At 38.8% G+C, this 23,350-nt stretch overlaps 1 protein-coding gene across 5 annotated transcripts; it reads left to right on the top strand.

The window, feature by feature from the left end:
• Positions 1 to 11,470: 11,470 nt before the first annotated feature.
• LOC115451461 lies at positions 11,471 to 17,128 on the top strand. 5 transcript variants are annotated; one of them, XM_037437961.1, is made up of 3 exons: positions 11,471 to 11,728; positions 11,986 to 12,145; positions 13,103 to 15,937. In XM_037437961.1, the coding sequence occupies exon 3, from the start codon at positions 13,105 to 13,107 to the stop codon at positions 15,772 to 15,774; it is 2,670 nt and encodes an 889-aa protein (XP_037293858.1). In that variant the 5' UTR covers positions 11,471 to 11,728; positions 11,986 to 12,145; positions 13,103 to 13,104; the 3' UTR covers positions 15,775 to 15,937. The 5 variants fall into 5 exon arrangements, with proteins under 5 accessions (XP_037293858.1, XP_037293859.1, XP_030035659.1 ...); XM_037437962.1 differs by lacking the exon at positions 13,103 to 15,937 and adding an exon at positions 16,704 to 17,128 and having other exon boundaries at positions 11,471 to 12,145; XM_030179799.2 differs by adding an exon at positions 16,704 to 17,128 and having other exon boundaries at positions 11,471 to 13,246.
• The last annotated feature ends 6,222 nt before the right edge of the window (positions 17,129 to 23,350 follow it).

The following is a 23,350-nucleotide window of genomic DNA, read 5'->3' as shown; positions in this document are numbered from 1 at the left end:
GTTTGGCAAATATATGTGGTCAAAAGTAAGAGCGGGAGGGCTCAGTTGTACACCATAACTCTGTCGCTCGGAGAACGGTCGTGAAGTTATAGTTATTAGCCTCTTATTGCATATGTAGGGTCAATGACTTTATCGGAAGACTTTTATAATTATATATTTACTCCCCTAAGCATCACTCTTTTTTACAAGTGAAATCGCTCTCATAATTATTACACTGGCATAGTAGAATCTACAAATAGCGTCCTCTGCCATCCAAAATGGCTCATTTGATAATTGTAAGTTAACTTGTTGATAGGTTTGAAGTAGCACTTATATGGATCTTCACCGGAATAGGCGTGCAGAGTACCGCACGACACTTGTAGCGACGGCCCGTGTTCGGAGTCCGTGTGCGGACTGCAAAGTTTACCGCGGAGAGTGCGCTTCCCTCATCAGCTAGCACGCTCATTCGCTACACAGCACTCAATAAATCTATCCTAACTATGTACCTAACTCACTATGTGCAAAATTACAACAAAAAGCAAACTAAACAAATGAATCTATTGGAGGGTTTTTGAATAATCTACCTTGAACATATCTACAACCATGTTATAAAATTATCAAAATCTAGTTCTAACGAGGTGGCCAAAATGGGTTGGGCTTAATAATATGATAAATAGAATAAGTATACGTCGGGACATCCGCTTACAATATAACCAGTCACTTGTCCGTACTCACTCGGTACTCAGCAATAGGTAACAACTTATACTTGGGCTGTGCCATTACTTCATTGGCTTATCTATATCTATCTATACTTATAATAAATCTGTAGAGAGGTCAATTCTGTACATGAAATATATTTCCAAAATAACTATCAGGGGGTGATTAGGGATCGATACTGATGCCAAAAATGCAATTAGTAAAATTTTTGTCTGTCTGTCTGTCTGTATAACCGTTATAGAAACAAAAACTACTCGACGGATTTTAACGAAACTTGGTACAATTATTTGTCATACTCCTGTGCTGGTTATAGTATACTTTTCATCACGCTACAATTAATAGGAGCAGAGCAGTGAAGGGAAATGTTGGGAAAACGGGAGAAGTTACCCCATTTTTTAAGCTTCCGTCGCGTGTGCAACCTTAATGGTTAAAGCTACACAGAAATCATGTATGACGGAAATGTTTTCCTTAAAATTATGTAAAAAATATCCCACGACAGCATATGTCTATCTTTTATGGTTGACTCACAATAACACGTGTAACTCCCGATAGCTTAGCAGTTCGAAGCTTTCTCATTATATTTGTCTACTCTTACGTTTATAACACTCTCAGTCATCCCTAATTAAAAAGTTAACATTATTAAATATTCCATAAAAAGAATCATAGAAATCGGTATAGAAACACCAAAGTTATACATGAAATACGCTAACAATAAGCCATCATGCGTGAATACTGAATCATGCTATAAGGATTATTTTTGTATATATATAAGGTTGCGAACGCACAGGCAGGCGGCTTGCTTGGCACCTAGAGGCTAGCGAATCACCTAGCGAGTAGCTTCGTAAAACGAACATTCTCGAACGTTCGCGACCGGCTCCATTTTTGAAGTCCGAAATCCACGCGGGCGAAGCTGCAAGCGGAAGCTAGTCATAAATATTATTCAGTTAAAGCGATTGACGACTACACAAGATTAGAACATATTTCGATTTAAAAATATTCAACATTTCTATTATTTCAGTTAACACAGTAATAATAATGACAAAGAGAACAATATTGGATTATTGCAGAAGAAATACGGGAGAAACAAAAATGTTTCAACAGGTCCTGAAGCTGCGTTATACCGCCATTTATCTATCTAACCTGACAGATGATGAAACAAATCACTATTTATAATAACTATATTACGAGCTTGCAGTATTTGTATTAAAATTATTGTCATTAATTAATATTCTATTTACATAATATATAATAAATTAAGATGTTTTTAAGTTCGCGTAATTATAATATAATTAGGAACTTTAGACTGAGAGAGCGCAGCGTCGTTGGCTGCTGAGCTGACAGCAGCTAGCTCCTACCGCAATCCAGTTGCATGTTTAGTAACCTCTACTCCCGCCATCACAGAACGACAAGTATGGACGCAGGTAGTTATAGTTTCTAGACGGCTGACAAATCCGAAAACCCGATCATACGCCTCACTGACCTTCTCACAACTCGCTGCGTGACGTCCGAGTGACGTGTGAGAAATGCATTACAAGTTGTAACAGGTGGAGGAAGGCGAGTGACAAATGAAAACAAACAATGCTCATTGCTACAAGTAGTAACTGTGGATTGTACGAGGTAATGGTTACTTATAAACAAACTCTTAACTGACACGTCCCATGGTGAGAGATCTTCTGCAGGACGGAGCCGTAGAGGTGCTGACAACCGAGACTATCGCGTCGTAGGTGTGAGCCGACCGCGCCCTACACACTGCACACTACGTGCGGCTCCAGCTGGAAGCTTGTTGCGCCACTCTTGTTTTAGCATATAAAATAATATGTCTCTGCTCAAATAGAATTGCTCCTGTCCCGTATGTACGTTGTACACTATACAGGCCAATGATACTAACATGCGCAAACAAATACAGTCGATGAACTCGAATATTGAAATTACGAAAAAAAAATGATGAATATTAATTGGTAAGTTTAACATCCTCTGTACGCAGCCGAGGCTGAATCACTACGTACTGCGGTAAACATGATGAAATACAAGTGACCCCTTCCGACATGTTGTATTCCGAGATCAGCTAGAGCATATAACTTAGACTCCGTTCAGATAACGAGCGTTGGATGCGCGTTTACAATTACATATATTTGATTCCGGCGCGGCGTACGCATACTAACTACGCGCGCTTAACGCTGTGGTAGCCCTGACAGCTGCCAACGTGCGTTGGCGCGTGCCTGACCATTGGTTCGCTATACTGCCGTTCACATTAGCGCGTTTTCGATGAGTTAGGGCATGTTTTTGGGGTGGTTTTATTCACCAGGTAATTGTAAAAAGTCTATATGCATACAGAGGCTTTTATTACCGAGTTATTATAAAAAATAATACGATAAAATACTTTATCCATGATAAGCGAACATAGTTGCACTTCCATATAAGTCAAGGTACAATGAGAATATTTAATTATGACTTAAATAAAGTAGCTTATATAAGTAAGTAAAGACACTTTATATTTAAACATAAAATTTTAAAGTAAAAGTAAACAAAGCTCGGGCTGGCAGGAAAGAAGAAATAGAATAAAAATATATTTATATACATTGATAATATAATTTTTCCTTTAACACTTACTAAGTTGTATAATTTTAGGGTACAATTTCGGCACTAAATTACTAAGAATACCTAGTGCATGTCGGGTTCAAATCTGGTAAATGTCAATAAAATGATTGTACTGTTTCATATCTTCTACTTGCAGCATACAAGATTTAATATCAGTTTTCTAAATTACACAATAAAAGAAACTGATATATTTCTTCATCCATAAATGCTTTTAGTATGTTGATGATTTTTTTGTCATAAGTAAAAGTAACAGAAATATATTTAGATCACAAATACGTTTAATGATATCTTATTTAATGTAAAAAAGTATATTTGTTTAGTTTTAAGTAAAATGTACAAAAAATATTCTATCTATTGTAAAAGTCTACCTTCAATTACAAATAAATAATTTGATGTGATTTGGTTTGACGAAATTGAAAAATATCCTGCCATGTGAGATACGACAAATAGTTTTTGTCCAGTTAAGAATTTAAGCTGCATTTTAAGGAGAAGAAAACGGGCACTGATGAAAAGAAGAAAATTATTTTCGACTGATGTAGAACTTAAATTGAATTAGCGCACGTCTAGCCATCTCAACGGAGTCTAAGCATTGCCCTATTATTGCAAAGTGAATTAAATCTGCCCGTAATGGATATTGACTAAACAGTCTATTTAACTTCAGAAATAAAAAATTGATTGAATAAGCCGGCAGATATATTGTGTTAAGTGTGTATGAAAATATTGATGGCGTTAGTAATCTTGAAGCAAGAAGGGCAGCAAAACTTTCTATCGGACCTCATCAGCAGGCCGCATGCTGCCCCGCTTTGCATCCAGGATATTGGAGCCGAGCATGCGAAAGTTTGGAAAGTAACAAGGGCTGAAGTAAAAGTAAATGTCGTCGCATCGTGGTGGGAAAAGCAAAAAGGATAAAAGAAGAGGAAGAAGTATCTTTGACGAGGATTCTTCTGTGATTATCTTTATCTATATACTACACTAGCTTTTGCCCGCGGCTCCGCCCGCGTTATAAAGTTTTTCAGGCTAAAGTTTTCCGTTATAAAAGTAGTAGTTTCCCGGGAGCCTATGTTCTTTCCAGGGTCTCAAACTGTCTCCATACCAAATTTCATCTAAATACGTTGGGTAGTTTTTGAGTTTGACACGTTCAGGCAGACAGATGCAGCGGATATTTATAATATATTTTTTAGAACTTTTTAAGAGGAACAATCCCGTCATACATGATTGTTGCATAACTTTAACCGTTTACTCAGCGCACGCAACAGAAGCTCTCAAAACTAATATTTTTCCCCGTTTTTGCAACATGTTTCATTACTGCTCCGTTCCTATTGGTCATAGCGTAATGATATATAGCCTATAGCACTCCGGGATCAAAGTGCTATCCAACACAAAAATATTTTTTCAATTCAAACCGGTAGTTCCTGAGATTAGCCATTACTGCTCCGCTCCTATTGGGTATAGCGTGATGATATATAGCCTATAGCGCTCCACAAATAACGGGCTATCCAACACAAAACGAATTTTTCAGTTCAAACTGGTAGTTCCTGAGATTAGCCATTACTGCTCCGCTCCTATTGGTCATAGTGTGATGATATATAACTTTGAGCACTCTACAAACAAAGGACTATTCAACACAAAAATATTTTTTCAGTTTGGACCGGTAGTTCCTGAGATTAGCCATTACTGCTCCACTCCTATTGGGTATAGCATGATGATATATAGCCTATAGTACTCCACGAACAAAGGGCTATCCAACGCAAAAAGAATTTTTCATTTTGGACCGGTAGTTCCTGAGATTAGCCATTACTGCTCCGCTCCTATTGGGTATAGCGTGATGATATATAGCCTATAGCACTCCACGAACAAAGGGCTATCCAACGCAAAAAGAATTTTTCAGTTTGGACCGGTAGTTCCTGAGATTAGCGCGTTCAAACAAACAAACAAACTCTTCAGCTTTATATAATAGTATAGATAATTATTATTATATCGGCGAAAAGTGGAATTCCTTTTAAATATCGACCAGCAAGCAAACTCCAGGCATATTTGTTACATATAACTCATACCACAGGACTCAATACATGGCATTCCTATAACCAAATTTATTTCGTGCTGTCAGACAGTGATGATGCTAATGCTCCGTATGAAAAAAAAATAAACAATAAATATGAAGCAGCATGGTTGCGAGAATGTTTCGGGCAGCTTACACGAGGCCTACCTCAGATGCCGTAATGGAATTCTATATCAGACTGCTCCAAAAAGGTCAGCACGGTTCGGCGCGGTGGTGACGCGCGAGCGGCGCGCGGTACTCGATACACGCGCTGATGGGAATCAATGAGCATCGATAAATCTGTTCTATAAATATCCTCGATTGAATTGTAAGAGGGCGCCAGACGGGTGCGGCGCCTGTTGCCACGTGCGGGCGGGGGAGGGGCTCGATGTGGAGAGGAAGCGGGAGGCGACGGGAGGTAGTGCACAAACCACCAGCCCGCCGCCACGCACCTGCACCTGCAACACAATCACTCGAGGTGTCGAACAATCTATTTAAACAAAAAATCCGCCACGCGATAAGCAAAAACAAGATGAGGTGGCTGTTTTCAAAATTAATAAAACATTAGTGACCTCGCCGAGTGTTACATTTTATATAAACACGCTGCGCAGATCTGAATGAATAATAAGGCGTGTACCCGCCGGCACAATATACTATATCTTCATGAGAGAGAAAGAAAATACATTTATTTGTCACAGCTTGCAACATATACGACATAAAGATAGACAGAGACATCAATTGTACGCCCTCTGGTCCCGTCAATGGTATTTGGACATATTATAGGGAGGCGGCATTCTTACTGCATTTGAAATATACGCAGTCACAATCACTTCGTGTCTGTGTCTTTTGAAATTTTAGTTTGACCTGCTAAGATTGACACCCAGGATCGGGTCTGCTCGTCGATTAGAAGTGTTCGCAGACAACCCAGGGTATTGTTATACGATTTCTAAAATATAGAACTCCGAAGGTATCGCGTATCGTGTATTATATATTTTTAGGTAAAAAAAGATACATGTAACACATAAATCGTTTTTGCTGGCAGTTAAAATATAAATATTTTTTTACGTATTTTTCCTGTTTTAAACTTCTCAGTTCAAATATTTTTGTACTTTTTATATAAACATGTTGTCCACGTGACGCACTTATGACGTGGTAGGCGCGGGATGGCGCGAGTCGGAGCCGAATTTGCTGCCCGTTAGCTCGGGACCGGTTCCTTGTTTATATGTTGTCAGTAGTCCGTGCGCCACAACACACACACATACTCAAACAACGAAAAAGGACTCACTCTCAAATTGTTGTTTGTAATATTATTTATATAAGATTATGTATATTTTAACGTCATCAGATACATCTAGCGGAATCGGCGCGCATTCAGAAACAAAAATAAACCCGGTGCATATCTTATCTGATATAAATAGATATCTATTATATAAAAATCCATGTTTTATTTTTTGTATTTTATACGCTGCCGCCTGTCATACTGTTCATCCGATTGAGGTAAAGCTTATAAATTATAGACATAGTACAATTTACTCACAGTAGGTGACGCACGTGTCATCCACGCTGATCTCCGATACCAACTAATTAAGTAATTTACTAATACCGAGAAAAGCGAGAAATGCGGACGACGTCGCGGACAACATTTATTATTATCATATAATATAATATGGCCGCGGGCGCACTCTGCGCCGTGGCATGCTCAGCGAGCAGTGGCTCTCTACTCGTCATCCACTGCACATGTCCTGCCGCCCACCCTAGCTACTCCTAAGTCGCCGCTTTATGTAGAGCCCAACAGTTAAAAAAAAATCAAAATAACACATTAAAGTAACACCTAACCCCCTTAAATATTGAGATACAACAATATTAGCCAATCACAACGGCCCTATAGCTACGCACTGCGAAGGCTGCCATGCCGTCAGCACTGAGAAACAGATTTGTTATCACAGCTTTGTTCCGTCCTTAGACAAAAAACGTCCATGAATAAGGGGGTAAGAGTACAGGTACGAACGAATACCTTATTAAGCATTTTAAGGGGTGAGCAACGTGACACACTTCGCGACGGGAAGGATGGGTTGAGGGGGGTACGGGTGGTAGACGGCGACGTGTTGAGGACAAGAGAAATAGGTCGCACTTGTTTCACTAATAATGCCATTGCAGCAAGTCGGGCCGGGACCTAAACGCGTGAACACGAGGGGGTCGTGAAGGCGTCGGATCCAGAGCCGTGAGAAGGGCGCGGGGACCAACGTTCCAATCCTCACGGACCATTTTACGCCTGCATCAATGACTATCTCTACATCAGCAGCACAAACATTGCGCCGGCAGTTCGCTTAGTTTTGTCCCATTATATTATAATATACTAGGCAGATATAATATATATAGCCACACTACATCTAAGCACCTCACATATTCTTGAATCGAGAAATTTACTTTTGATGCCGCGATGTGGAGATATAATAATAATAATATCAGCCCTGTATTATATACTTGCCCACTGTTGAGCAAGTACTACTGAAGGGGATTAGGCCCTAGTCCACCACGCTGGCCTAATGCGGATTGGTAGACTTCACACACCTTCGAAATTCCTATAGAGAACTTCTCAGATGTGCAGGTTTTCTCACGATGTTTTCCTTCACCGTTAAAGCGAACGATAAATTCAAAAAGAGTACACACATGATTTTAGAAAAATCAGAGGTGGGTGCCCTTGGGATTTGAACCTGCGGACATTCGTCTTGGCAGTCCGTTCCACACCGGACACACGTCCGTGGAGACGTGGAGATGGAACCTAAGATTTCTTCATACATTTCGGAAGGATTTTATATACCTAATCTAATGAGTAGAAAGTTTATTTCAACAATAATATAATTTTCAAAGTATTGTTATGCACGGCTTCCCTAGCCGATGACATCGGTCACGCCGTGATAATTGTATTATCCTCTCTGGTTGCACGTAGTCATACATTGTCTCAAATGGTATTTAATTATTGCGAATATAATTTTTAATACTGTCAAAAGAGCGTTTCACATTATGGAGGTTGTAGGCATCTACACGTGAGCAAAAATTTTACTGGGTTAGAACTTTGCTACTGACTACTACCACTAGCTTGTTTAGAACTATAATAGTTACGAAATCGAATACTCTTCATACCGACTACTGAATCCAGATGTTTATTCCAATTACACAAGATCAATGCATGAAAATAAATGATCAGTTTGTTTAAATAGCTTGGAACTTGTACAATTAATACTCAACATGTACGAATACAACTACATAATATATAAACGGGTTGCCGACTGAAGGATATGTACATTATGTTAAATGTGAATGCGTAATATTGGATAATATGAGACGCCGGGTCCGCACGCGACTTGAGCATTGAGCAGGCACGGACGCAGTGCGACGTCACCAGCGCGGCGCGTCGCTCCTCAAGGGCATATAAATATATCAAATTAATTGTTATCCATTCCAGCCTTCTTCAGGCGATACATATACATGTGTTTGTTCTATTTGCAACAAAGTAGGTAGGTATTTTCGCATTAAAATTCGCACATATATTAGAACAAGTCAATTAAAGCATAGGAATGCTCATGCCCGTCAGGCATAACAATAACTTTAAATAACAAAACACTGCACTTCTCTGAAACATAAAATGCTGAGTTTTATTATGCCTAGTAATTTTACTACATTCAAAGTTCTACAAACCGAAACAAATATATCTATCGTACCTACCTGTCAACTATCTAACCAGTCGAATTATCTCATATGAAAAAGCGAACGCCAAGTTTATAAGTGTGTTACAAGCTAGGCTCACGCCGCCGACAGCACGTTGCCCACAGCGCCGCGCCATACCAAACACTCCAGCGACAGCACTGCTCCCATCACTATCTTATCGTGTATAGAGTGGTGCCAAGCGATGACGTGCGCGACTTTTCAACATCTCCACGTGTCGTTGAGATACGGTATCTGGCTTGTTCTTGTTCTGAGGTATCTGCCGAGTGACGGCTGACTTCAACTGTCATAGTTCCTTCAATTTATCCGATTCGCATGCTCTTAAAACAATGTCGTGTGTAACTCTACTGCATCACTAACAGACTCATATCAGTCACTTCAAGCATTTAGCGAGACGTCCAACTTAGAACACTTCATCTGTGTAAATCATCTCGCCAACGCCCTGCATAATATATATAACACGAGTCCGATACATCATTCTTAAAACTATCTTATGATAAACAAAGAGCTATATATGGCACAATAAGTCGCCCGCGTCCTGGCGGCGGATGACGGGCAACTTCTACGCGCGAGAGAAGGGGTGGGCTTTTAAGAGAGTCCTAGTTTTTGATTCAAATTCCTTCAATTCACGTCTATTAAAAATTTAAGCGTTTCTGATAACCTCTCTCTCTCTCTGTCTCTCGAGCTGCACCTAACTACCTGCTATTGTAACAACACATCCAAATTATAGAGTTCTGAAAATGATAAATACATTCGATGAATTTAATAAATATTTTGTTCGGCAGAACTGTCATGAAGCCCAATGAATGCCCTTCACTTGAGACGCGGCGCCGCATGCGGGCAAATTAGCCCACTTTTCGTGAACGTGCTATACATATGAAATATTTCTGTATAATTGCTTTGAAAAAAGCAATAGTCTAAATGGGGACGGGAGCAAGGCGGCGCGCGGGGATCCACTCACACCAGCGCTCGGGAACGCGTTACAAAAAATACAACTCATAGATAGATTCATATTATACATTGTTCTGATCCCACACTCACACACATAGGTCGCACGTCGTGAGTTCTACTACGAGAGGCTGTCGAAACTGGCACCTAACGATAAAATTGTTATATTAGCGGATCTCACTCACATAATTTGTCTCAGTGAGTTATAAAGACCGCGCTGCGCCACGGACCGTTTACAATTTTTGATCAGTATGTTTACCGCTCGGCCACGCGGAACAAACCAATTTATTGCAATTCGATACGTGAGATTAAAAAATTAAACGAGTGCTGGAGTGGCAGCGCGGGCATCGCGGACGGCGCGTGCCGGAGGCTTACAGGTTCATCGCAGCAAAGGGTGGCTGAGGGAATGTACCGCGCGCTCAAGACGAAGACTTTAGGATCTATAGCAGAACAGCCATCCGCCACCTACCTCTCTATCGTTTTTTATATAAATCAATGACAGGACGAATGAAACATGCGGTAGATGTTCCATAACTACACGTATTATTGATTATAATTATTCCCTGGGCCGAAGCTTTTGAACCTCAGGCAGTCCCAAGGCAATATAATAGCGCGTAGCAAAATCCGCACTGCATCATGGAAAACAGTGGTAACAGGGCTTTCCGTACATTCTAGAGAGCACAATACCTAAGTGAAAACCGGTATACCACTCATCATGCAATCGTAGCAAAGCCTCTAAACTCCATGCAGACGGAGCAAAAGTTAGTAAAATGTAATAGGTACCTATTCTTGACTCAGTTGCATTTCGGATTAAGTTTAATTAACTACTATAACCGTCCAAGGACGAAATCAGTGAACCGTGCGCATGAAAACACAAGTATTATTTTTGTTACAGTATTTTCCCTATCACATTCTTAACCGACGAATAAACGTTAAGCCGGATCTCTTGCGAACATAAATTATGTCGGTAATAGGCATACGTTTTATAAAATAAGTTATATGACGTAAACGAATGGTCACTACGATGACTTACTTTTCTGTGGCCTTTTGACTAGTTATAATACAAATTATTCATGAGACATGCTTGTTTCATTAAATTTGGCGCGTGGTGGCCTAGAATGTAAATCGTGTACAATATGTTGTCTCAATCAGAGACTCTGAAACTTATAATTATAAACCCGATACCAGTTCATTAATATCAACGAGGCTACACGAACCTAACACCCCATGCGCCGCGACCGAGGCTCCTTTATGTATCGTTGATTGGTTGTTATAAAAATAGCAGTCGCGTATTAGTTTAACATTACCTATGAACTACGATATAAGTGGAATCATGCCTGTGTTTACTGACCTTTGTAAATAAATGGAGATCAGGTCTTTGGTTTAGGTGTAATTATATCATTGATCTGCAGATGAATTGGTACGCCGACGCGATGGTTCGTTTTAGACTTTTAATGACTGTCTATGCCTCGCGCGGGTGTTTATGGCCTTTCCGCGCTGGCAACACCGATGACAGGAAGGACGGACGGGTGCCATATTGGACTTGACTTCAAGACCACCGAACGTAACCATAATTATAGTTTTGTATTTTGTATTTACCTTAAATATACAGTCCTCTACATTAATAACTGGTTTCACATCTCAACAAATGGTCCTTCACAAACAAAAGAACAAAACGCAGATCAAGAAACAAGAATCAATTTCAAGATTGGGTAGACACGTGTCGGTGAGCTCGTTCCTATTATTTCCCTTCCCAATTTGCAAATCCCCTGCCCATTTCATAATTCACAATGGCTAATTCAGACAAATTACAACAACTAATAAAATTAAGGGCTACTTTAAAAGCAAAACTAACAATTTTCGAAAAGCACGTGCTTATGCTTACGCCATGCCCTAGCCTATCAGACCTGCAACTAATCGAACTAGAACGCAGATTTAATAATTTCGAACAAATTTATTCAAATTTTGACACCTTACAGTGCGATATAGAAATACTTAGCGAGGCCCCCGAGGAAGCGTACGACGAACGAGAGCAGTTCGAGTCGCGGTACTACGCGCTGCTCGCTCAAGCCCGTCAACTTCTCTCCGTGGCTAGCCCTCAGGAGAAGTCTGCACAAAGCTCCAGCAACAAGGAATCAGGTAGGAATTTTGTGCGCTTACCCAAAATCGACCTTCCACACTTTGACGGGAGCTATCATTGCTGGTTAGAGTTCAAAAACACATACATTTCTCTTATACACAATGATATAAGTATAAATGACATAGATAAATTCCACTACTTGCGTTCTGCAGTCAAAGGCACAGCATCAGAAATTCTTAAAAATATTGATTTTACCATGGAAAACTATAAAATTGCCTGGGAGTTACTTTGTGAAAGGTTTGACAATAACCGACTATTAATTAATGACCACATACAGGCATTGTATCAAGCAGAATGTATTCAAAAGGAGTCCAGTAGCTGTTTAAGACATTTAATTGATCTCACAAACAAAAATATAAGAGCATTAACTTCACTAAAGGCTACTAATAATTGGGACCTTTTTATAATTTATATGATGTCTACTAAGTTAGATATTACCACTAGTAAATTGTGGGAAGAACATCAAAATACTTTATCACATATGCCTACATTGTCTGAATTTTGCTCATTTCTTAACGGCAGGGCAACAGTTTTGGAAACAATAGGAAATAAGCATGTTAAGGCCAAGTCAGAACCTACTAAACAAAAAAGTTTTATTATTGCTTCAAATAATAATGACAATTCACATCATCAAAAGCATGTACCTAAATGTCCTTTGTGTAAGCATGATCATTTTTTATTCAGCTGTGAAACATTCAGAAAGCTTACTATTGAGTGTCGCATTGAAAAAGCTAAAGAGCACAAGGTGTGCTTAAATTGCTTAAAGCCTGGGCACATGAGCAAGCAATGCAGCTTATCTCATTGCAAATATTGCAAATTTAAACATAATACCTTATTGCATTTGAATAAGCCAAACGCACTCGCTGCAACTGACCCTATGCCTACTACTGCTAACAATGTTGCTTTGTCCACCAATGCTATGCATGTTTCTGCTCCCCACATTTTACTTTCCACAGCCATGGTGAGGGTGGCAGACAGCAAGGGCGACAAGCATGACGCACGGTTGCTGCTCGACAATGGCAGCACTGCTAATTTCATCACAGACGGCTTGTGCACCAAGCTGGGTTTGTCAAGAAGCAGTTCTGACTGCACAGTGACAGGTATTAACAATCAAATCTCTAATAGTACACAATCTTGCAATCTCATACTTGAATCTCGTTATGGTGACTATAGAGTTGATTTACATTGCCTTATTCTACCTGAAATCACAAAAACCTTACCGTCTACATTTATTAACATTAAGCAAATAGCCCTTCCTTCGGGTATTCAACTTGCTGATCAATTATTTTATAAACCAGCAGCTATTGACATATTAGTGGGCGCTGAAATATTCTGGAATGTATTAGGTTCCTCTTCAATTGATTTAGGCAAAAATCAACCCAAGCTTTATGAGACTAAATTGGGTTGGATAGTGTCTGGTTATGTTGCTAGGCCTATTTCTTCAACCACTTTTAAATGCAATTTTTCTTATACTGAACTGAGTCATGATCTTACTAAGTTCTGGGAAATTGATAGTGTGTCAACAAAGCACTCTCTTTCCACAGAAGAACGCTTGTGTGAACAAAGTTTTAACTCTAACACTTATCGTGATGATGATGGTTGTTTTGTAGTAACAATGCCTCTTAAAAATGATCCTAAAGTTTTAGGTGACTCATATGAAATGGCCAAATACAGATTTTTGTCATTAGAGCGTCGCTTTCAACGTGATCCTGTTTTTAAAAATATGTACATGGAATTCATGCAGGAATATGAGCGCTTAGGACATATGACAGAAAACCATAAGTCAAATCCATCAGAAAAAGTAGGAATCAATTATTATTTACCACATCATGGTGTATTACGTGAATCAAGCACAACAACCAAACTTAGGACTGTCTTTGATGCTTCAGCAGTCACAACCACTGGCGTTTCACTAAATGACATACAAATGGTTGGTCCGGTGATTCAGAATGATTTGCATTCTATTCTTACTAGATTCAGACAGCACAAATTCGTTATTGCAGCAGATATAGAGAAAATGTATCGAGCTATTAATATCATCCCTAGCCAACAATCACTTCAACAAATTATTTTTCGATATGACAAGTCACAACCTTTAAAAACTTACACCCTTAATACAGTGACATATGGAACCGCCTCGGCACCTTATTTAGCTACAAAATGTCTTGTGAGTCTAGCATCTGCAGTTTGTGATGATCAATTTTCAAGTCAAGTTAAGCGGTCAATTGAATGTGATTTTTATGTTGATGATTTGCTCAGTGGAGGCAGCACTCTTACTGAAACAATTGAATTAAGCAAGAGAATTATCAATGTTTTGGCCTCTGCCAAATTTAAGTTGCATAAATGGAAATCAAATAGTCATGAAATACTTAAAGAAATTGCTAATTTAAAAATAACCACTCAAGTTCAGCCTGAATCCATTGTCGACCTGTCAAACAACAGTAACATGAGTAATAAGACTTTAGGTTTAAACTGGCTCGCTCACCAAGACATGTTGTCATATTCCATAGGGATAGAAAACCATGAAAAGATAACTAAAAGGCACATTTTGTCCATCATTAGTCAAATATTTGATCCTTTAGGGTTAGTAGGGCCTTGCATTGTCCAATCCAAAATGGTCATGCAAAAGCTATGGGTTGATGGAAATAAATGTGACTGGGATGATGAAGTGTTAGATGAAGTTAAAAATCTTTGGTTGTCTTTTGTTGACACCTTACCTTACCTCAACCAATTGAGAATACCACGTTGGGTTCTCATTGATGATTATATATCTGTTGAATTACACACATTTACTGATGCCTCAGAGCGTGCATATGGAGCATGCGTATATGTTAGGTCTCTCAAGCAAGACCAGACTGTGAAAACACAACTTCTTATTTCAAAAAACAAAGTAGCACCCCTCAAGCCTACAACAATCCCTCGGCTTGAACTTTGTGGAGCCTTGCTCGGTGCAAGACTATGCAAAAAAGTCACTCAATCACTCACACTACCCATAACCAAATGCAGATTTTGGAGTGATTCAACCATTGTGTTAGGTTGGTTATCAATGCCCACTAATAAGCTTAAACCATTTGTGCGTAATCGATGTCATGAGATTCAAGAAAGTACCATTGGAAATTTGTGGAGTTATGTGCCGTCTAAAGACAACCCAGCTGATTTAGTTTCTCGTGGGTTGTCTGCCAACCTCATCAAAGATTGTGAACTGTGGTGGTCGGGTCCATCTTTCCTAGCAAATGATGAATCAGGATGGCCTAGCATGCCAAGCAAATGCAAAGATAGTAAATTGCCAGATATTGTGTCTCATTTTTCCAGCACCACTGCAGAAAATTCAGAATGGCACTCCCTCTTATTAAAACATTCCAATTTTATAAAATTACAAAAAATAGTGGCCTACATTTTTAGGTTCATTAGAAATTGTCGAAACAAAACAGACAAACTATCTGGCCCCATCACAGTAACAGAGCTTCATAAGTCTTTAACCTTTATTTTACATAATGCACAACTTGAAATGTTCCCTGAAGAATATCATATTCTGTATTCAAAAAAGCCATTGCCGGCCAAAAATCGCCTTTTATCATTATCACCATTTTTAGACCCTGAGGGTTTAATAAGAGTGGGGGAGGCTTGATAACTCCCCATACAGTTATGACACTAAGCATCCTATTTTATTATGTAGCAAGCATCATATTACAAAAATAATATTTTATTTCAAACACAAAGAATTATGTCATGCAGGACCCCAATTATTATTAGCCCATATACGCCAAGCATACTGGCCTCTCGGGGGGAAAACTTATCAAAATTGGTAGTTAAAGGGTGTATTAAATGTTTTCGGTTTAAAGCACAGCAAGTTCAGCCCATCATGGGACAACTGCCTACAACCAGAACACAATTAGATTTTCCATTTCTCAATTGTGGAGTTGATTATGCTGGTCCTGTAATGATAGCTGACCGTAAGGGCCGAGGTTGTAGGCTCACAAAGTCCTACCTTTGCATCTTTGTTTGCTTTGCCATTAAAGCTGTTCACATTGAGCTTGTTACAGACCTCTCAAAAGAAGGATACCTGGCAGCACTTGAGCGGTTTATTTCACGCCGCGGCAAACCCCAGACCATTACTTCAGACAATGGCACCAACTTTGTTGGTTGTCACAATGAATTAAACAAAATCATATCAGAGTCCAGTTTGTCCTCAGATCTGGCCTTAAAAGGTATCTCGTTTAAATTTTCGCCTGTTTACAGCCCTAATTTTAACGGTGTAGCGGAAGCCGCCGTTCGATCAACCAAACATCATCTCCGTCGCATATTGCAGTTGACTCACCTTACCTATGAGGAACTAAACACATGTCTGGTTCAAATTGAAGCCATTCTGAATTCACGTCCCCTTACACCTATGTCCACTGACCCACAAGACCTAACTCCTTTAACTCCTGCTCATTTCCTCATAGGGCGACCACTGATGTCTATACCCCAGCGACCAATACCACCAAGCCACATCAACAGACTGGACCGTTATAAAAGAATGGAATGTATCAAAGTTCACTTTTGGAATCGTTTTAGTTCCGAATATATCAGCTCACTGCAGCAGAAAACGAAATGGCAGTCTTCATTCGGAGAACTCAAGTCTGGAGCTCTTGTCCTAGTCAAGGACAGGACTCCGCCGCTTCTATGGCAGTTGGCGCGTGTGATGAAGACCTACCCTGGAGAAGACGGCGTGGCGCGGGTAGCAGATCTTAAGACAAAGGGAGGCATCATTCGGCGCTCCTACAACAGCATCTGCCCGCTACCAGCATGTTGAAGATCTTCAACCCGGGGAGCCTGTCTATGCCTCGCGCGGGTGTTTATGGCCTTTCCGCGCTGGCAACACCGATGACAGGAAGGACGGACGGGTGCCATATTGGACTTGACTTCAAGACCACCGAACGTAACCATAATTATAGTTTTGTATTTTGTATTTACCTTAAATATACAGTCCTCTACATTAATAACTGGTTTCACATCTCAACAATGACATACCTACTTATATACCCTTACACACTACATTAAAACAGTGATCAGAAGATATCGCTCTTCTCTATGGAGATAACCTCACTCTTCCATCACCTACCCTTATTCCACTCCAATACAACAACCAGTACAGCAAACATTTTCAGGAACTGTTTAAGAGCATCTGTCAGTTTCACGTTACAGCTCCCTGGTCCGCCAACAATCTCACCGAACGCATTAAATACAGTGACGTCGCTTATCTAAGATACAAGTATTTGAAATATAGATACAAGATCAAAATACGTATTTTCATCTTGTATCTAAAACACTTTTTAGAAAGGATTTTGTATCTTGTATTAAAATACTTTTGTTTAGTATCTTACTATTTTATAAATAATTTTTCTGATAAAATACTTTAGAAAAAATAGATATTATTTGGTGTCGTTTATAAAATAAATGCGTAGAACTGAACGAGCTGTTCTTGGTCATATTATACTCTAATCTGTGTAATCCGTGGTGCCGTTATTAATGTGAGGAAAAATTAATAGATAGCGACTCTTTCTTTCTACAAATTTCACCGGCTGTTATGAATAGTTATGATTGATTTCAAATCAGTTATTTTTCGTTTACTTTTGGAAACCTAAGTTTTATTTTATTCAGCTTCTTTATCTATTTTTATACTATATACTTCCGTTCGATCCGATCCATTTTCTAAAATGAAGTGGGTACCAAAAGAGTTAAAGAATATGTAAAAGAATTTATCCTGACTGAAACACGAAAAATAAATCGATCTGAAAAACAAGAATCTGAGGCTTTGGACAATGTAGAAAGTGATATTAAAAAAAAGTCAAAGGATGTATCTTATTACATGTTTTTAGAGGATGCTGATTCCTCTAGTGCTGATTCCGCAAGTGGCGAAAACACGGGGTCTACTGCCAGCGCTGCTGACTTAGAAATACTGCAATACCTTAATAATAATGAAATAATCCTAAAGAGCTTAAGTACAAAAAAAAATCTTAAAATACAACACTTGTTTGCCGAGCTCTGGCTCTGTGGAACGACTCTTTTCTTTTGGGGGTATGATCATGAGGCCTCATCGAAGGAAAATGAGTGATAAGATGTTTGAAGAGCTGGTTTTGCTTAATTCTAACTTAAAATTAAAATAATTATATCTATAATCATGATCTATAACAAACAAACTTAAATTCAAATGTTATTTTCTTACAAAAGTATTTGTATTTTTTAAAAGTATTTATAAGATACCTATTTTGTATCGAGTATTTCAAATACCTTTCTCGAAAGTATTTTGTATCTGGTATCTGAAATACTTACTTAATTTAAAAGTATTTTGTATTTTGTATTCCAGATACTTTGTACAGGGTATTTTGTACATCACTGATTAAATACAACAATGTTGCATCTTCAAATACATTTTCAGTAGCGATGCGTACCGCCCCAGTCGGGCAGGACCTTCCAGCTGCAGATAAAACGGCTCCAACGTGACTAGTTCATGTACGCCGCGCTGTATGAGTAATACGTCGGCGGATCTAATGTATGCAGGTCACCGCCTAGATATAATGTACGTATCTATATTAGTGTTGCACAAACTATGATAACTGCGAGATAAAACACGATAAGAACCGCTCCGCCAACGACCTGTATGCATAACTCTTGTTCAGCGCTGACGACGACGCTTCAACACAATAAATTAAAGAGCAATAAATGACAGGAATTGTTTATGCAAACTTATTAGTATTATGATTTGCTTTATAATATCACCTCCTTTATGCTGATGCAGTCTACTTATTTGCGAGCAAAGAGGATAACCATTTCAATTTTGCCATTTTTATAATGTTAAATTAAATATTATTCTCATTTAGGTCACGACGAAGAGGTGGAAGGGCGTGAGGGTCACTTGTTGATAGATTGCTGATGTAACTTAAGGCTCACTTGCAAAATGTATCACCTTGGCGCAAGTCGCCACGTCACCGTAGACTCATTACGCGAAAATGCCACAGTAATGAATCGAATGCAAATAAGCGTCCCAGAGTTAATTGCTAATGTTTTTGTAAATTGGAAGCCACTCGACAGAGTTATTTATTGCCACGGAAGAAACTCAACTAAATTAGCCCGAAACAGTATAGACGCGCGGCTTTCAGAGATGGTTCAGAGCGGCTCAGTTGTAAAGAGGCGTATTTGCTGATGCATTTGAACCTTAAAATAGATGACAAGTGGCGGCGTCACACAATAAAGCGCGATTTACTTAATTATATTATAATGCACATGCAGAATATCATATGAGTATCAGTTGTATCATAACTTTAATATTACAAAAAGTAATCAACAAATTAGTGTTGAACAACGTTGCTCAACATGTTGGCACATGAGGCAATTGGGTGGTGATCTCGGCGTAGTAGAGCCACTGAGCGCCACTGAATACACATAAACACGTATTAATCATAGATCATGGCCACTGTACCTTTTTTACAAACTACAATATACTTATCTACTGAGTTTCGTGAATATACTAATAAGCGGCATCTGTTAAGCTGCTGTTCCGTCAATGGCACAATGGTACCGTTCCCACTGAACCAGATTGCATGGTTTACGGTTTTATTGCGGGCAAAGTAAGCATCGGTAAGACATACCTATGAAACGCGCATTAATAACACGAGGTCTAAACTCTGAGTAAGTATTTCTTTTAAACGTGACACCCGTTGAGAGCCAGGCCATATCGACTTTAATAAAATAAGAATAAAAATAATTGAGCGCAGCGAGTGTTGTTTGTTCACTACATATTGCGCAGCGCTGCGCGTCTGTGTGTCAACTTGTGCATTGTCCAATGAAGCAATCACTATTTTTTTTATGATGCGAATGACGAAACCTCAGACGAACAGTCCGTTCGATCGATATTAATATCGCCTCGCTTCAATAATCATTGATGAATCTATTTGTCCAATCAGGCCATGCCCACACACATCTGGGTTAAGCTCCCCTGTGCTTCATGACATCTAAATTATTCCACTATACAATTAATAGGAATTTAAAGGACGTCAGTCCTATATTATTCGAGATTTCGTCCTGTCCAATCTTTAAACAATTCCACTGCCACTTGAGCCTTGTAATTCGCAATTTTCCATTCTTAACTTACTATTATGCATCTCGAAGTTTTCCAATTAATAATATTTACTTCTGAGCGATAAAATTGTAATGATACTGGCGAGAGTATTTCGCAGCGACGGGTATGCTAATATTATCCAGTACACGAGTCACGAGATCAATCGTTAGGTGCGACAATGTCTCTCTAATCCTATCGCTTCACTAAGGAATGTCGTTAATGTTCGTGTTACCATACATAACGAACCAAATCTTACAAACGACTTTGATTTTTGTTTTTGCGGGAAATCAAATTTATTTAATAAGGTTACGTTTGCCGCATTAACGGTACTATCTGGACAAGTAGTGTCAGGTACCTACTGTTCGGAGACAACAGCGCAGTCCTAGTAATCCTTAAGTCGTCTTCCAAACAAAAAATAAAGTTGGCGTACCAACGGTTTTATCTCGCTTGCCGAAAAGTAAATTTCTTTTATAGGACATGCCCTTGTTTTATAAACGACTTAGTGTCACCGACACGGTACTCAAACTCAACGACAAAGTACCTACTAAAACTTGGCTCAGCACAAATAAGAAATTTAAAACCCGTGGACTTACGTTTTACTGACATCCGAATTATATTTTAGATAAAAGCCTTATTTTTTAAATTGTTGTTAACAACTCTATTTTGTCCCTAAACATGTATAGGTTTCTTTGAGGGTTTCTTACTTCCTTTTTATAATTCAAACCAATGATTTCCCGGAACGCATGCGCCGTACCGCGCCGTGCTGTCAGTATCTACATTAAGGAAACGATCGCGCACGGCTACAGATTAATTTGTGTCATAATTGAGATTCCTGTATTTTTCTCAACGTGTGCAACTGTTACGATATCACATATTCTAATCGTGTTCCGGCATGTATATCAGAGCGCCGCTGGCCCTCTGTACTCTCACCGCGGCGCGTGCCCGTTAGTTTTCCGCTCAACCTCGCACAATCCACACACATTCGATTCCTTAATCCGACACTTCCACTAGATAACTAACAATCAGCTGTTGACATTGGTGTGTGGACACCGTCCCATAACTCGCTGGATACTACCACGCATGTGTATACAATAAACATATTATTGCAAATAAAAGTTTGTTTCGACAAAATGCAAACTAGGACTCCTTGTATAACATCATAGGGCTTACGAGTACAGTGCACTCAGGTTCATAAATACAGGATTTCATTCTAATAAACTATTGTGGATTATAAATGCTAGTACTTCTGCATATTGTCTACAGAATAAGCTGGGTTGAGCTATACTAGTGTCTATTAATGTAATGTTTTGTGTGGTCAGATACAACCCAAGCCCCGCCATGGTTTAGAAGAAGATTGACAAAATCACGACTAGTCAAGTACAGGTGATGTTCATGGATGACGGTGAACACTCTCAACATTGCTTTGAATTTTTCGTTTTCAATAATTTGGTTCTGAAAAGGGCGACAATTATAAATCAGAGATGTTTGAATTTTCTCTTGAGTTACGTGGACGAAAGTAGATTTTATCCGTTTTAAAGTACGTTCGTTTATCTTGCCGCTCGTCGGTTTCAATATTATTACACGAGAAGCCTCTTGCATATGCCACGTGATATTAATGTCTGACTTTGAACGTTCTTTCCAAAAATGTTTGGACCTTCCTTCTCGAACAACATAATATTGTTTACGTCGGCTTTTATATTTTAAAAGTTATTGAAGAGTCGTGTGGGCCACGGTACTGTTTTATTTGTTTGATTTTTCCCTAAGGAAACAATTACAAAAAAATACAATCAGTTAACTGTAAGACTGTAGTTAACCCGCATAAAGAAATATAAAATAGTTGAGGTGAAACATCGACGCTCTACAAAGTCTGCATTTCTTGAACATTCAGAAGAAGGATCCAAATATTATCTTAAATTATACAAGGATTGATCCACGAGGCTACGGAAAGTAAAGACATCCAAATTTCAACAGAGAAGATTGTTGATATCTTGCACAGGTCTGGGATCCTGTTATACATTTAATTACTCGTAAATCAGAACCCAAAAGACTGGCTGCCAGACTCCAAGCCACTGTGAGCTCATTATGCATGAATCAGACCGACAACAATTATTTTAAATAAATAATCTGTATATTCGTATAATGTAGGTAGATATTGTACGTTTGACTTTTGGGCAACCAACACCTTAGTCCGCCCGTGGCCATGAAGGCGACAAAATGTTCGAAACGTCGAGAGAAAAATAAAATACAAAAAACCTCAATAAAACCCAAAACTAGTTTTATTTGAACATAAAATATGAGTCAAGTAAAGGGTTACAGTTTACGTAACGTATCGCATTATGTAAGCGGCCACGCACAACATCACAGAACCTTCATCAGTCGACTCGACAAATTAGCACGTAACTAAAACCTATTATTCAAATTTCAAACGATGTTCCCACGAGCGAATAAAAAGGCGAAATCTCGTTCTGTTTATAGTTACGAGTGGGAGTATGAAATGTTTAAGTATAATGAAATAATCGTTTTTTTGGTTAACATTAATATTTAAATATGGAAGCTGTGACGCATTAACGTAATATTTTCTAAATTAGGCTCATAAAGACAATGCTGCTCAACCATGCGATAATACGATGGTATTTAGTACATAAAAGCACAGTTAAATCCGCAATTTTCATCCGCGTATATATATATTATTATGTTAAATCCGACACCCTCTGGAGAGCAATATCAAACGTACGGCCGCGTAAAGTTACTTATATTGTAACCTACCTACTTCTACTAAATCTAAATGAGTCTGTACAATTCGTACATATGACTGATATTAGAAGATATTTGAGTGCGCAAAGAAAAATCACCGTAGACGGAAAAATACCATTTATTTCTATTGTTTTGTTACAATTGTGTATTTGTACTCAAAATATAGTATTGTTAAAAAGGTTATATTATAAAATATGGATATTGTCGCGTGCGTTGTACTGTACAGAACCTAGCCCTAAAGATGTCACAAACGTACACCAGGCGTCGAGACTTGAGCTAAATTGCTCGAGCTAAAAATGCACGCTATTTTTGGCAGCGTATCTATAAATATATTGAAATAACCGTAAGT

This window comes from Manduca sexta, chromosome 12, assembly GCF_014839805.1.
Source record: "Manduca sexta isolate Smith_Timp_Sample1 chromosome 12, JHU_Msex_v1.0, whole genome shotgun sequence".
NCBI lineage: Eukaryota > Metazoa > Arthropoda > Insecta > Lepidoptera > Sphingidae > Manduca > Manduca sexta.
This window is presented reverse-complemented; position numbering and strand designations above follow the sequence as displayed.

Coding starts and splice junctions, on each gene's coding strand:
- LOC115451461 (XM_037437960.1), top strand. CDS start 12,343: ATGGAAAACTATAAAATTGCCTGGGAGTTACTTTGTGAAAGGTTTGAC.